The sequence below is a fragment of the Typha angustifolia genome, chromosome 5 (assembly GCF_048772165.1).
Source record: "Typha angustifolia cultivar Huaian chromosome 5, ASM4877216v1, whole genome shotgun sequence".
In the NCBI taxonomy this organism is placed as follows: Eukaryota; Viridiplantae; Streptophyta; class Magnoliopsida; order Poales; family Typhaceae; genus Typha; species Typha angustifolia.
In genome coordinates this window covers 76,782-92,281 of record NC_133243.1, presented here as the reverse complement: position 1 = coordinate 92,281, position 15,500 = coordinate 76,782, and the positions used below count along the sequence as shown (strand labels likewise).

The following is a 15,500-nucleotide window of genomic DNA, read 5'->3' as shown; positions in this document are numbered from 1 at the left end:
CGCCAAAGCTTACTATGTAATATAGACCAGGTTCAGGTTCGACTGGGCTTCACGGTAATGACTTCGGACCAAAGTCAACAACTGAGGGTGGAAAGTAAAACAAGGAAAGAGGAGGACGAGACATGGGATATACATAGGGTAGATTAAGGGATGACTTGAGCATGTCAGCCCAAGTTGATCAATTCAATCAGTGCTACTTATTTATTGGCTGCTAGTTGGGTCAAGGATTTTTAGTTCACTGGACTGAGCTGAGTATAAAGTATGAGACCCAATATATAATCGGGCTAGGCTTGGCTTGATTAAGCCTGAAATAATTAATATAACATGTATTAAATATTATATGTATAATACTTATAACCATAACGATATTTGAATGAAAAAAAAATTTAATTGGCTGTACTCAAAGGATCCATAAGTATATTCTTATTCACATCTATTCAATAGATAATTGTCATAAATTGGAGGTTTTTTTTTTCAATTAAGAGCTAAAAATAAGTTGGAGGTTACATTTGTGACCTGACCAGAGCCACTCGTCTCATGGTAATAACATATCAAGATCAGGTGGGACAGGGTCCTCTCCTCTCCAACAGACATATTAGGACGCCTTACTATCAAAATTAGCTATCCAGTCTACTATCCGATTCCCTTCCCTATAAATATGAAGGAGTTTACATATATCCACAATACCTCAAATTCTTCACAGCCTTGATTCCTTGTCATTGAGCACTTTGATCAGCACCTTAGCATCCAGCTCTAGAATAATCTTGTTCATTTGCCATAAGATGCATGTGAGACTAGTAGCATCGCCCAAGCTTCGCTGTAAATCGAGGACACTTCAGTAGTAGCTTGAACTAGGATTCTATGCTTGTCTCGAATGACAAAACCCGCTCCTCATCCCTAAAGGATATGTTTGTATTGATCTTAATCCATCTTACGGGTGGAGGCTTCCACCTAACCTGGGCTCTTAAGGTACCAGATCTCTTAGTCGCCCGCTACTGTAAGTAATCCTTCGCTAGTTGCTAGGCCCTTCTAGCCACTTCCATAGTTGACTCTTTACTATTCTTTAACATTGTGGCATTTTGCTCTTTTCAAATGCCCCATATTGTCGCAATAATGACAGCTAAACTGAGTATTTTTTTAAGCATAATTTTCCCAGGTCATAGTGATCTAATCTTGGCTAATGTTCTCCCTAAATTCCCTTAAAATTCAGGAGGTCAGCTACCACGTTCCACACTTCCAAGACAAATATGTAGTGGAATAGTAGATGGGTTGCGGTCTCTGCAAAGAGCCTACATAGCCCACATGTGTCATTTGGGCCGTAATTAATCTTGTAAAGCATATCTCTGGTTGAGACTCAATTTTAAAAGGTTTTCTACAAAAAGAGCCTACACCCTCGGAGCAGTTGGCAACTTCCGCAAGATGGTCCACCCTCCTAATTGCCATCCATTGGGTGTCAAAGAAATGAGTAAAGCACGCCAAATGGGACGACATCTAGCTATCCTCCATAGCCTCCCTACCAATAGGGGTTATGGCAATCTCATAGGCTAAGTCACTACTAAACCCAAACCTCAATTCATTAGTTCATATTTAGTCTTGTAGACTTAGGCAAAAAAGTTCAATTATAATTATAATTTCTATGAGAAAATTTAATTGGCTAGGAAAAGATTTCTTTTGATTTTAGCTATATTTCATCGTGATCATTTATTTAATCTATATCTTTTTATGTGCTTCTATTAAGTGGTGAACAAGAAGTCATTCTGAACTCTTGAATTTATCTAGAGCGGTGATTGTTGCATCCGTCAATATCTATCTCGCGTCATCTTAAATTTTGATACCACAGTGTCAAAACTTACTTTTTGTTCTATTTTTAGCGTTTGTTTGTTGCTTGGATTATGAACTTTTAATATTGTAGAGTAGGTCGAGACTAAGACCGACTTTAACCCTAACCCTATTGTTCGTCAGCAATGGGTCGGGCCAAGGTTGGTTGAAAAAAAATAATTGTTTTAGGTTAGGTTGTGCTTGAACCCATTAGAATCGGTCGGGCTTAGAGTTGGGTTTGATCCAAATCTGACCCAAAGAATGCTCAACTCTTCCTAATCTACTATGGAAATACTCTGAACTGTCTCATATATCAATAGGATATAAATTGCATTTCTTTATTACCGACATATTTTACACAAATATGTGAAGAGGTGAAACAAATACATTCGATCAATCTTGTGATCTTAATAATATATTGAGGTTCTAGACGATTTACATGCTTATCAAAGAACATTAGCCCATGGATCTGTCTTCCAAATGATAATAATGATGCATGGTAGTGGTGTCCAGCAACTTGTAGTAAAAGGAAAACCCAAAACCAAGTAACAAAAATAAAACCAAAAAACAAGTAGTAAAAGGAAGCCAATAAAGGAGGAGAAAACGTACCCAGGCGTTAGGAGTACACTTACGATAGCCAGTCTTATCATATTTTAGAGAATTAGCACCCCCCCCAAAAAAAGGGAAAAAAAAAACCCTTCAAAGTTTTCTTTGTTTGTGCTTAACTTTGTAATCCTATCTTATATCCCAACTAGACCAAATGAAAAGGCAAAGTGTAAACTGTACAAATAAATGCAAAAGAGTGGTGATCGATGAATATAACAATGCAAGAACTTTCTATCAAAATGAAGTACAATCTGGAAGATATAGATTAAATACGAGTGATTCCTTTCTTCTCCTCATCCGACAAGAATCCTTATCATCAAGACGCGGTTTCTCCACTGGAAAGTATAGAATAGAGCTAAGGGAAAGAAGAAGAAGTAACTAATGAAGTAATCGAAGAATCGCATATGCAAGTTGCTAATTAATTCGTTTCGCTTTAATTTCCTCACATACACGGAGCCATTTTTCCATAACACCTTCCCTTCTCCTCTTCCTATTCTCTCATTACGTTGCCAGCTGCTCCGGATCCACTGGAGATAGGGGTTAAGATATGGTCCGATGCTTCTTCTTTAATCTTTCTTATTTATTAAGAATTCTTTTACTTTTGTGTTCAAAAGAAGACTTTATAACACTTGCCGGAAAAAAAGGAGTTGAATGTATAAGTAAGTTCAGATAGATCACAAAGGGAGAAAAAGAAGATCGACAGCAAAGAAAAGCTCAAAGGGAAGCAGCCATAAATACAAAACAGCTATGTACAGCTAGAGATCACGAAGATGGATGAGTATACGAAGAGATGGCTACTTGAGATGCATGAGCATACTGATACCGATATCAATATGGTGGGCCCTTGTCGATTTAAGAGGAGAGTAGGTGAGCAGGTGAGAAGAGGTGAGCAGGTGAGTTTTTTTTTTCTTTTCTTTTCTAAGCTGATGGGTTAAACAGTGGGATAATTTAGTGTGATTAATTAGTGGCAATTAATGAAGCTGATGATGGTCAAATTAGCATTGTTGGGAAGCAGATTGTGAACCTGAACACCGAAGTCCATCTGGCTTTTGTTTATGGTTAACACTGTTCATCTGATGTTTAAAGTACTTGTCTTGTAAATTAATTCCCTGTTTTTAGATTTTTTTCTTTATAAATGTTGAACCATGAGCAACCTGGCAGCAGCACTACTGCACTAGTTATTGTTAGTAAAGTAATGAGCGAGTAACGAGTGACAGAAGTCACACTGACCAAGGACAGCATCATTATTATTATTATTATTATTTCAAATTAGATAATCACACACAACATACGGAGAGTGGGAGAGTGGGGGAGAGGGAGAGAGAAAGGCAAGCAGCAGTGAGGTAGCAGGCAGACATCCCCATGCGATGCGGATGCGGATGCGGATGCGAATGCGATCCGTGTCTTAATCCATCTGGAGTGGACCGCGTCGGGTCCATCATCACCGACTAGCTAAATACTTCACAAATCCCAACCCCATGATACCATTCCCATGTGATCTCTACTCCTCCCTCATGTGATGTGTCTCTTTTGCTCCTCCACCTTCTCCTGCTGCTCCTCTTGTTCCTCGTTGGGTAGTAAGAGGTAGAGAGAGTAAGAAGAAGAGAGCTCTCTATCTCTCTCTCTCTCTCTCTCTCCTTTGGGGCCGGCAATGTTAGTTGTACCCATGGCTCCTTCTCGTTGCACTACTCTTCTTTTCCTCTTCCTCCTCCTGCTCCTCGTCGTCGTCCCCCAGAGGGGTCGACTCGTTTCGGCTGGCGAGGGGTCTCTGTCGTCGTCGTTGGTGTCGTTCGATCCCCCTCCCTCCTGGTCTTTTCCTAACCCTCGCCTCCGTGCGGCGTACGTCGCGCTGCAGACCTGGAAGCAAACCGCCATCTTCTCGGACCCGCAGAACCTGACCGGGAACTGGGTGGGGCCGAATGTGTGTTCCTACTTCGGCGTGTTCTGCGCCCCGGCCCCTTCAAACTCCTACCTCCTCGTCGTCGCCGGCATCGACCTCAACCACGCCGACCTCGCCGGGTACCTCCCCGCCGACCTCCCCCTCGGCCTCCCCGACCTCGCCCTCCTCCACCTCAACTCCAACCGCTTCTGCGGCACCGTCCCCGACACCTTCCGCCGCCTCAAGCTCCTCCACGAGCTCGACCTTAGTAATAACCGCTTCGTCGGGCCCTTCCCCCGCGTCGTCCTCGCCCTCCCTTCCCTCCGCTACCTCGACCTCCGCTTCAACGACTTCGAGGGCCCCATTCCTCCGGCCCTCTTCGACCGCCCGCTCGATGCCATCTTCCTCAACTCCAACCGCCTCCGCCACCCGATCCCCTCCAACCTCGGCAACTCTCCGGCCTCCGTCGTCGTCCTCGCCAACAACCAGCTCGGCGGATGCATCCCATCCTCCATCGGCAACATGGTGCACACCTTAAACGAGATCGTACTCCTCAACGACAACCTCACCGCTTGCATCCCGACCGAGGTTGGCCTCCTCCGCCATCTCACCGTCTTCGACGTCAGCTTCAACCGCCTCCAGGGCCCGCTCCCGGGATCCATCTCTAACATGGCTGACTTGGAGCAGCTCGACGTCGCGCACAACCGGCTCACGGGGGCCATCCCCTCCGGCATCTGCTCCCTCCCGAGGCTGCAGAACTTCACCTACTCCTACAACTTCTTCACTTCGCAGCCGCCCATTTGCCCCGCCGCGTCCGACACCAGGTTCAACTGCATCCCCGGGCTGCCGTCACAGCGCCCGCCCGCCCAGTGCTCCGTCGCGGCCGCCCACCCATTCGACTGTACTAAGTCCGTCTGCTATGCCCATCCGTCACACGGCGGCTACTGGTCGCCGCATCCCACCAAGACGCCCCCTTCTTCCTCGAAGCCATCATCGCCCCCGCATGGCGGTTACATGTCGCCGCCCTTCACCAAGACTCCTCCTTCTCCCTCGACACCATCAACGCCCTCTCACGGGTCACCGCCTTCCACTAAGACTCCTCCTTCCTCAACACCGTCGTCCCCACCGCACGGTGGTTACGGATCCCCGCCATCGACTAGCGCTCCTCCTCCTTACTCCACACCACCATTTTCGCCGCCGGTCTCCTCCCCTGCAATACCGCCACCCCCGCCTTCCTCAGAGTACGAACCCGGGCAGCGTCTGCCTCCGCCGCCGCCTTCTCATCACCATTATCCTACTCCATCAGTTGCCCCTCCACAGCCTCCTACCCATACTTCACCGTCTCCACCCCAGCATCCCAGCTACAGCTCGCCGCCTCCTTCTCCACCGCATAATGTTCCTACACTGCCGCCTCCCGGCGTCGGAACTCCTGGACAGCCTTACCCACCATCCCATGGAGCACATGCGCCGCCTATACGACCACCAGTAGTGCCATCGCAAGCTCCGCCGCCGCCGAAGCCTGAGTTGCCTTTTCCCCCTGTGGTAGGGATACCCTATTCATCTCCACCACCCCCAGCCATACCTTACTACTAGATCCATCTATCATCTTTTCTTCTTCTTCTTCTTCTTCTTCTTCTTCTTCTTCTTCTTCGCCTCCTTATTATGTTATCGGTGAGTTGACGTTAAAAAGGTACTATTATTCTTTTTTTTCATTGTATCTTTGATTGTAGATGTCTTTGTTGTTACCTCTGCAATGGAATCGTGATCGCGGCAAGTATTAAATCCGCCTACCCTTCGAGTTTAATTCTGTTGAGTTGAGTTATTATCCTTACCATGCATATAATACGCTCGTTTTTCAATTTGATCTTCTTTTTCTTTTTTCTTTTTTTCTTCCCTAAAAGCTCATATATTGTAAACTTTGATTAGAGTAGCTAAGCAACGGGCGGGCCTGCCATCAAAGTAACAATTAATCCCGGCGACGTGCTTGGCATGAGATAGTGATAGTTCCTTAGTTAATTGATGTTTCCCTCTCTACTAATTATAGATTGCGACAGAGGAGAAATGGACACTGAGTGTGGACTGCCCTAAATAATATTCAAACTTTCTCTTTCTCTCTCTCTCTATCTCTCTCTTGTGTTATCTTTTGTACCCAGAAGTGTGTCCAGATCTTGTTGCTAGCTTGGTCACGTGAATACGAATCAATATTTAGCGGGACAAAGAGAGAGCCAATAGCATCTCTGTCATATAAGGGTTTGTCATTTATTAGTCCTGCTGGGGGGGGGGAGTAGGTAGTTGGTTCACCAGGATACCACTCGCTCTCTCTTCTTCAGCGGCTATGGCAGGAGAAGCAGAGGCAATAAAGCAGAGCAAGGGGAAAGCAGAGTGGCCCGGACTATTAAATAAGCATTTATTATTGAGATAGATTGGCCCTACTCTCCAGTGCAGATCGATGATGGAAGTGCGTGCAGAGTTGAGAGGGAAAATTTTAGGTGGGGTCTAGTGACTAAATTATATAAGAGCAGGTACTGGTAAGTGGTAACAGTGGATCTGGATTATTATTATTTTTATTATTAGTATTATTACTACACTACAGAGATTAATAAGAAGAGAGAGAATAAGAAGAGAGAGGATCGAGGGGGAAGGTAAAGAAGCATGCGTAGCTGCTCCATCGACCCTCTTTCTTGTGCTTCTGTCGGTGCTGCCTGGCAGATAAAGCCAAAGCAGAGCATGGGCCCAGCAAATGAAATGAAGCGAAGGGTAGGGAAGAGTCACTTCTACTCACTGCTCATTACTACTGCTACTACTACTACTACTACTACTACTAATAATAATAATAATAAGTGGGAAGCTCATGAATATCGATGTGCGGAGCAGTGGGTTCCTTCCTGCCGATGGACGCATTATAGATTAGTGACCACGTGATAAGATGCCACTGCTACTGTTACTATCTATCTATTTTATCTATTCAAAGTGCAGGTGTGCCTGGACGACAGCATATTTTGTAACTATTTGTCAAATGCAGCTACAGCTTGCATTTACTTAAAAACATATGAAATTGGGAAAATTTTCTATGCGTCAAGTATTGTGTAGCTGCTCAAACGTAAAAGATGTGTGTCAACAATAATTAAAGAAGTTAAGACGTATATATTCTCATTCACAATATCTTGAGTTAGCTAAAAATAGAGATATACATATTCTATCAAGCATTAAGCAAAACCTCTTGCATATTGACAAGGTGGGGGGAAAAAATATATATGCACATGTACAAGACAAAGCCGTATATTTCTTGACATCAGGTGTTCTTCTCTAGAACAGAGAGAGCTGGCGTGAGGTAGTTATTCGCCTTGTCTGGCAAATGGGCGACCTGCAAGAGAGGAGTGCATTCATTAGACAGCCCAGAAAACCCAAACACTGAAATTGGAGCATCCAGATTTCACCAATTGGTTCCGTTACTTACAAGTTCATAAAGCTCGTTTCCTTGCTCTGCGACATACTCATAGCATACCTGCCAGAATGAAACTTAAGTCTGGTTATTTAACTATAAAAGAAAACAAAACATGCATGTATGGCAAGGAACAAAGACAAAATCTCACATCAAAACTCTTATTCCTTGCTGTTGAATCATGCAATGCTTTAACACAAATGTCAGCTACATCGGCGCAGCTGATGCCCTACATAACAATTTGATTGCCAAATAATTAGTCATTCCACTATCAGTTTACTGCTGCACAGATCTGGTTCAACTCTCACCTGAGAGATCCTATTTCCTTGATCAAATATTAGTGCACGCTGACCACCAGGTTCTTCCTGGAAATTTCAACAGTTACAGTGTAAAGCTTGATGGTAGGAAGCATCAAAACATCACAAAATAATTATCTAACAAGGTATCTCACCTAATTCTCTCTTGAAGTAGCAGTTTACATTCAAATTAAGGTCATGTACGTTAATCATGTCTCTTCAATATTCAAAAGGTGAGCACCAAAGAAAATTTATAACAGGTGAGAAACAAATTATTGACACAGTTCAAAGCTATGACCATAATAGGCTGACACAAATATCTCAATCTTAGGCTTATCAAACAACTCGAAAATAACAAATATTTCAACGAATGTGATTGCATTCCAATGATGCAACTCTACTTTCATCAAGATTCCAAGTACCGATATTAAGATCAGGATTGGCCACTTGAAAAAACGATACATATGAACCGCCTTGGCTGAATTGGCCATCCATTTCGGATGATTTGGACTGGAGATCAACCAAACCAGCCAATCCATTTCGGCAATATAAATTGGGATTGGCCAAAACTTCAATAAATACTTTTCATATGATTAATTTGCAGCAAATTCTTCCACTAGAGATGAAAATAGACATACAGATTTCTGCCCTGAGGCACTATGTAACAAGTGAACAGCTTTAGGGTACGGATTAATCAAGCACTCTTTATTGTCAGATTAGTATGACCATGGTCAAGCAACATATAAATTGATGAATCTAGCAGATTTTAGAGTTCTCTTCATTTTTGTAGTTCCTACACTGCTTACCAATGCCCAAAAAGTCCTGAATGATGATAATTGAGAGAAACAAACTCTAATTCTTAAGGATTCAGTAATTAGCAGAAATAGGTCCAAAGAATTGGTATTAATTGAGAAGCACATTCATATAATGCAACACAATTTGAGGATTCCTCAACATACAAATCTTATCTAAGTTAGTTGTCTCCTCTCTCTCCTTTTGGCACTTTTCAAAGGGATAAAAGAAGGAATTCTCAACTTATAGACACTATCTAAGATAGCTTTTCCCTCCCTCCTTTTGGCATTTTTCAATATGCAATGGACACTTTTTGTCCAATTCCTTTCAAGACCTACAACTTATTTTTGCACCTAGGCTCTACCATGATCCTCATAAAGTATGTAGCTCACATCCTGTCTGGCAACTCTTAACATCTCATCAGAAAGAATTATGCATGATGATGATTAGTCTAAATCCTCCCTTAGAATTGGACCAATGTACACGGAAGAAGTTGTAATTAGGGGTGTGACTTGAATTGAAATTAACTTCAAACCTATATTTGTGATCAAGCTTGAATTGAAATCATTTCAATTTGAACTAATTTCAAACTAATGTTACTGTCGCCTTGGTGAAAGATGATTGTCTATCCAATTTGTTAATCTGGACAGAACTCACAGAATTGGCGAAGGCTATAGAGATCGATCCTCGAATATGTTGTTGTTCTGTAAGTTAGGAATCCAACGCAACCGGAATCTCATTGATCGGGTTAGTAGATCAAAAATTACGAAGAAAAATGACTGACGGCTAGGAGATGACGGGATGAACATGAAATATGTGGTTAGGGTTATGGAATATGATTATGTATATGGAGGATGAATTAGTACTTAGAATTAGATGAGATGGGAGAAGGGGGCTTCTAGGTATGACTGGTCGCTAGAGGGAGGAGAGAAAAGCGATAGAGGATTAATCTCGTAGACGAAACTTTGGGTTGGATCGAAGGGGATGAAGGAGAGAGAAGTTGGTTCAAGCCTGAAAGCAAAACAAAGTTTTAATAATTAATAATCCAAAGAGACTGTTTTTTCACATATTTTGAGGTTAGCCAATCATCTAAAAAACCCTAAATAAATTATATTATTACTCAACTTATTCATTGCGTGTTTGAACGAATCCCAATCACATTCAAACGCTCCAAGACAGGTCTCTGGATATGCGAACGCGATATCAGGCATTCGAACACCATCCATTTGCGTTCGAACACACATGTTAGAAATTATCTTATTTTTCTAAAACATAAACAATTTGAAGCAGTTTAATCATGTCCACTATGCACCTAAATCAAGAACCGCAACAACTAATTTCTCTCGAGCCTAAACGAGCCAATCAATAAACAATTTCAAGTCCCAATCAATTCAAACCAAGTTTCGAGCCTGATCAAGCTTGAATTAAATTAAACTTGATTTAGGCTTAAATCAAGCTTAAAATAAGACATAATTTAAAAATATAAATTAATAAAATCAACAAGGTACATAACAATCCACTTAAATAAATCTTCAAATATAACATAATTATAGTATAGTATAGAAAAATATTACTCATATTACATATATATAATTATTTTGAGTCTTATTAAGCTTATTTGATGAGTTGGCTCATGATCAAACTTAGCTTAAAATTATTTTTGAGTCTATTTTGAAGATCAAGCTCGGTTCAACTCATTTTTTAGCCGAGATTGATTGAGCTCTATCAAGCCAAGCTCAAGTCGGCTTGATTATTTTGACAGCCCTAGCTGTAAAATTGTAATTAGATGACAGTGCAATATATCCTAGACCCGATCCTAGCCCTGAGATTCACCTTTATGAAAGCCAATCTACTCTTTCCTGACCTAAGGAGTCATAGTCTTACGTTTGCATGTTCTCTCTATCATAATGTTCCTGCCACAAAAAGTTCAGAATAAGGAAAAATTCTAACTTAGCCTTCAATTATCTGGGAAAAAAACAACAAAAGATAAATACTCAAATGCAGTATGAACTCAAAGACTAACACATCACAAAACATGGATCTAGAGGAGATTCATTGTCAGCCACACTATCTGTGCATCAACCAAATAAAGTACCATCCTATTTGGTTGGTCTATTTTTCCAAAACGGTAAAATGAGAGTCTGACATTACCTGCAATGGACCAGGGCGAACAATTGTATACCCAAGGCCAGATCTTCTTAATGAATCCTCTCCACCCTGGAAAGATACTTGGTCAACAACTAATATCTAGCTTAAATTAAATCAATGCTTGAAGTGTTACAAGTTACCTTCTTGGCTTTGAGGACTTGCTCTCTTCTGCTAGGTTCAATTCCAGATCCTGTACATGAGACCAATATAAAGTCTGTTTCTTGGCCAGTCTGCAGAATTCCCAAATGTGATCATTCTTTGAGTCTCGAGACAAAAGTTCTACAGATTTATAACATGTAGTATTCTGAAGAATATCATGTAAAAAATTTGTGTGAAGAAACATTATAAAAGTTCCTGTAGTAGAAGTCCAGAAGCACTTCTACTGATAACATAAAGCACAATATATATATATATAAAGAGCAACTGAGTGAAAATCAAAAAAAGAAAGAATAAAAGAGAGAACGTTTCATTCAACTGAATTGTAACAAGCCAATCACCTAAGCAGGTTTCCAGAGCTATCCTATCATGGAGCTCTGCATAACCATCACCCATTGCACACCTTATTATCCTCATTCTTTTACATTTTAAAATTTTGTTGGGTATTTTGGTTTGAACCGCTTCACACCCAAAAGAAAAGCGAGTTATGTCATAGCTAAGCTTGGATATGTGTTTTCGTATTTCTATGAGAAGAAATAGTTATGTGGAACAGCCGTTTTACACCTTAATTTCCCTCCTCTTCATAAGTCACCATTCCAGATCTTTGTCACTCAAAAATTTTCTGCTCTCAAATATATTAAGGATATGCCCACACAAACTGCATATATTTATGCCAGAGCTTCAGAAGTATGATTTCTAGTGAAAATGTTAATATAAAAATGGACCAAATTACTTATACACTCCGAGAAACTATGTTTACTGATCCTTCAGTATATCGTGCCTACATCTAACAACAAAAACATGAATATGGTAAATACTGGCATCCATTTGAGCACCCTACTTAAAAGTTCTAGAGGTGAAGTGATGTCTTACAGGTAATGCCTTTATGTATTCCATTATCAACTTGAAGCTTCTAGGATCTTGCTTATTTTCTACAGGTCCTTCAACAGGTCTCTGCACCAAACAATAATAAAATATGGTAACAAAAGTGTTCATAACCTCAATAAACTCACAAAAACAAACTTCTAATTTTTTTCTGGGACAAACCTGTCTTCTTGGTTCAAATCTGATGGTTAACGTATGTACCAGAAAAGGGTCTAGTGGAGGATCTTCTGGTTTCACTGGACGGAAAGATGAAAATGGTACCCTTACCTGCAAAAGGCAGATATTAGAAAAGATGTCATTCCTGAAAACTGCTGCTAAAGCAATCACTGGAGCAAAGTAATGTAGAAGATGTGAAGTAAACTTATTCCTCACCCTGCAGAATCCCACTTTAGTGGTCATTCGAGCAAAATACTTTTTGCTTTGAGAAGTATCAGCTAGTGGTCCAGTCTCAAGTATTACAACATATGATCTTCCATTTCCACCAACAGACAGAACTAAGCCGTCATACCTATTCTTGTCAAGTATCAGTGCTATAGACATAACATCATTCAAATTCAACGAGATTTAAAGGTCAATTATTATTTATAAGACTATCAGAAAACCCAGATTCAACAGTCAACACTATATCGGAAGTAACTAATACCTGTCAAGTGTGGAACCCAAAGGAAGGGAAAGCTTTTTCGACAGTTCTACGTACCCTCCTCTGGTGAAAACATATCCTGGGAGAATAAGGTTTATCAAAAAGAAAAAAAAAATCCATGAATGCAGTGTTACAGAAATCCTGCTAACTTGTTCCATTTGCTGGGAGCATTCAAGTACTGGAAGGAGCAAATAGTACCTGAGAATACAGCATCACCGGATTCTGTAAACTCAAATTTTGCATCCATTCCGCCATCATATTTTGCAGCAACGACATCCTGAAAGTAGGTTCCTTGTCGAACCTCCCAACCTTCCAATGATTCAACAGATCTAAATTTAGCAAGCAAGAGCTTGCTTTTGCTACTCTTACCAGCCCTTAACTGTGCAAGTTCATTGTTGTAATCCTACAAAACGACAACTAAGGTCAATCACCAAAACTTCATTTTGTTAGAAGTACTAAATTGCAACTAGAGAAACCTAATCAACTAATTGAAAGAAAAAATAGTTGAGGGAGGTTTGAGAAAGGAAGAAGACCTGAAATGCCTTAGTAACATTTTGCACTCCCTGGTTATCTACTCTGTTTAGATCCCCTGTAATAGCAGAGCGCGCAGTGGCACAATAGATAATCTTGTTGCAACCTTCAACAGCACTTTTCAAAGTCGACGGATCACCAACATCCCCAATTGCTATGGTCACTGATCTCGGAAGCATATCAATCACCTCCGGATCAGCTTTTCTTACTAAAGCCTGATTGAACAATTTGAACAATTCAATATCTTAAATATCAAATGCCATATAACTTATAAAGCTCAATTGAAATATTTGAACTATTTAGCTTCTTAACATCAAAAACCAAACGGTTATCAACAAGATCCAACCTTTTAGAAGAGAACTGAGGATATGGCTCAGATTCTTCGTGATACCTTCTAGAATTGTACAAAAACAAGTCAAAATTGAAGGAAAACTACTACCTTATGTTTTAATTAGTTCAGGAAAGTTACATTTGCCATAAAGATAAATACATCAGATTGCCATGAGCAAGTTAACTCTATAAGATAATTTATACCGTAATATGCTAGATAGTAAGAAATTTGATTTGATTGTTACTTCTGTGTGAATTTTTGGAATGAAATATAACAATACAAAATAGATGATCACCATGTTGGTCACTCCTCTCATTTAGTTTTCACTCAGTTTCCCACTTTGTAATTCTCTTCATCTCTTTTTTTTAGTTATTGGTTTTATATCGTGATGATTGTTTTAATGGATATCAAAAGATATTCCTCTTTTCTGTTTTATATCATTCAAGAAAAGAATTACGCATTATTAAGGTCCATGATTATCTTTCAATTAAATGGACGGATTAATATTATCTTAGAATGAACTAATCCAATTTATTCGAACTACAGCCAATGAGATAACCATGTCGGTAATCTTGAAGTATTTACCTTAACCTTGTAACCTCTGAGCATGAGCTTGCGGATGACGATGCGTCCGATCCTGCTGGTGGCTCCGACGACGAGCACGGTGGTGTCCTGCGCTCCAGGGATGCTGAACTCGCACATGGGCCCGCGGATGAGGAGGAGGCCGTCGTCGTCCCCTGCCGTGGGGGTCCTCGAGATCTGCCCCAGACCGGAGAACTTGCGCCACACCTCGTCGAATATCTGGCGGGATTTGCGGCCGAGGCCCACAGGATTCACGTCGTCCAGGGATATCTGGGGAACTGACGAGACCTTGCTGCTGTTGCTGTTGCTGTTGCTGCTGCTGCTGCTAATACTGCTGTCTGCATCCTCTCTTCTTTCTTCTCCCTTCTCCATATCCTTGCTGGAATCTGAGCGTTTCTTGAGCTTCCCTGAATCACTACTAGTAGTAGTTGAAGTTCGGGTTTTGGCATTCTCCGGCTCGGCATCGAATTGGGCTCTGAAGACGGGGCGTTTGAGTGCCAGAGGAGGGGAAAGGCTGGTGCTTGGGCTATTGGGATTAGGGAGTGGGAGTGGGAGACCAAGAAAACTGGAGGAAGAGGAAGCGGAAGCGGAGCAGGTGGTGATCTGGTGATGATAGAGGTGCCGATTGTGGTGCGTCACGATCATCCCACCGTTCCTATACCCGATTCCATTTGCAGCAGCCATTAGCCGACCCATTCATTCAGTGGAGGAGTTGGAGAAAGAAACACCGAGTGCAATTGGGAAGTTAGCAGGCGACGGATAAATGAGCATTATCGAATGTCCGTTTTCTTTCTGTTCAATTGTGCTTTCCAATTTTTCCCACCACATGATATTTGTGGGCACGAGGACAAAGAGACAACCCAACCCGACTCTAGACGTGTTCCAACTCCGCCCTCACTCACCTCCTCGCTATTTCAATAACAATCCGCGTGGCATCACCTGCTTCATCAAATCAAATCTTCAACTGAATCCATTGGGCGACCATAGAATCCGACTTGGGCATCCTGTTTATCCTACTCAGAAGTCTTCTTTTAAGATTGATTGATTATAGATAGGCGTCCAACTTCTCAAGCTCCTTCGTTTACTATACGCATTCTTCTTCTTCTTCTTTTTTTTAATCTTTAGTTACCGAACACAGTAAATTCCAATGCAACATCAATGAGGGATGCTTTGTAGAAACCTTAAAAGGTTGCTATATTTACTGAATCATTCCAAAAGCAAAGTACCAAATGGATCCTCTTAAACGAAACAACAAATTCAACAGCAATTACACAACGAGAGATTGCAGATTAAAACAAAAAACACTTCAGGATGAGTTTGAGAACTTCAAACATAGTGATATTGTTATTATGTGCATGAGAAATGGCCAGAAACTTGTTCGGTATAGGTACTAA

At 41.2% G+C, this 15,500-nt stretch overlaps 2 protein-coding genes across 2 annotated transcripts; one reads left to right on the top strand and one right to left on the bottom strand.

Moving 5' to 3' along the window:
• Positions 1-3,830: 3,830 nt before the first annotated feature.
• On the top strand, positions 3,831-6,087 carry LOC140760619 (leucine-rich repeat extensin-like protein 7). Its single transcript, XM_073097649.1, has one exon. The coding sequence runs from the start codon at positions 4,076-4,078 to the stop codon at positions 5,894-5,896; it is 1,821 nt and encodes a 606-aa protein (XP_072953750.1). The 5' UTR covers positions 3,831-4,075; the 3' UTR covers positions 5,897-6,087.
• Positions 6,088-7,427: 1,340 nt separating this feature from the next.
• On the bottom strand, positions 7,428-14,911 carry LOC140760062 (protein HIGH CHLOROPHYLL FLUORESCENCE PHENOTYPE 173, chloroplastic). The gene is made up of 13 exons (XM_073096856.1): positions 14,110-14,911; positions 13,196-13,408; positions 12,861-13,065; positions 12,666-12,741; positions 12,395-12,530; positions 12,185-12,289; positions 12,011-12,091; positions 11,122-11,211; positions 10,985-11,050; positions 8,054-8,110; positions 7,897-7,974; positions 7,761-7,808; positions 7,428-7,667 (listed from the first exon to the last, which is right to left on the bottom strand). The coding sequence occupies exons 1-13, from the start codon at positions 14,800-14,802 to the stop codon at positions 7,596-7,598; spliced, it is 1,920 nt and encodes a 639-aa protein (XP_072952957.1). The 5' UTR covers positions 14,803-14,911; the 3' UTR covers positions 7,428-7,595.
• Positions 14,912-15,500: the final 589 nt, after the last annotated feature.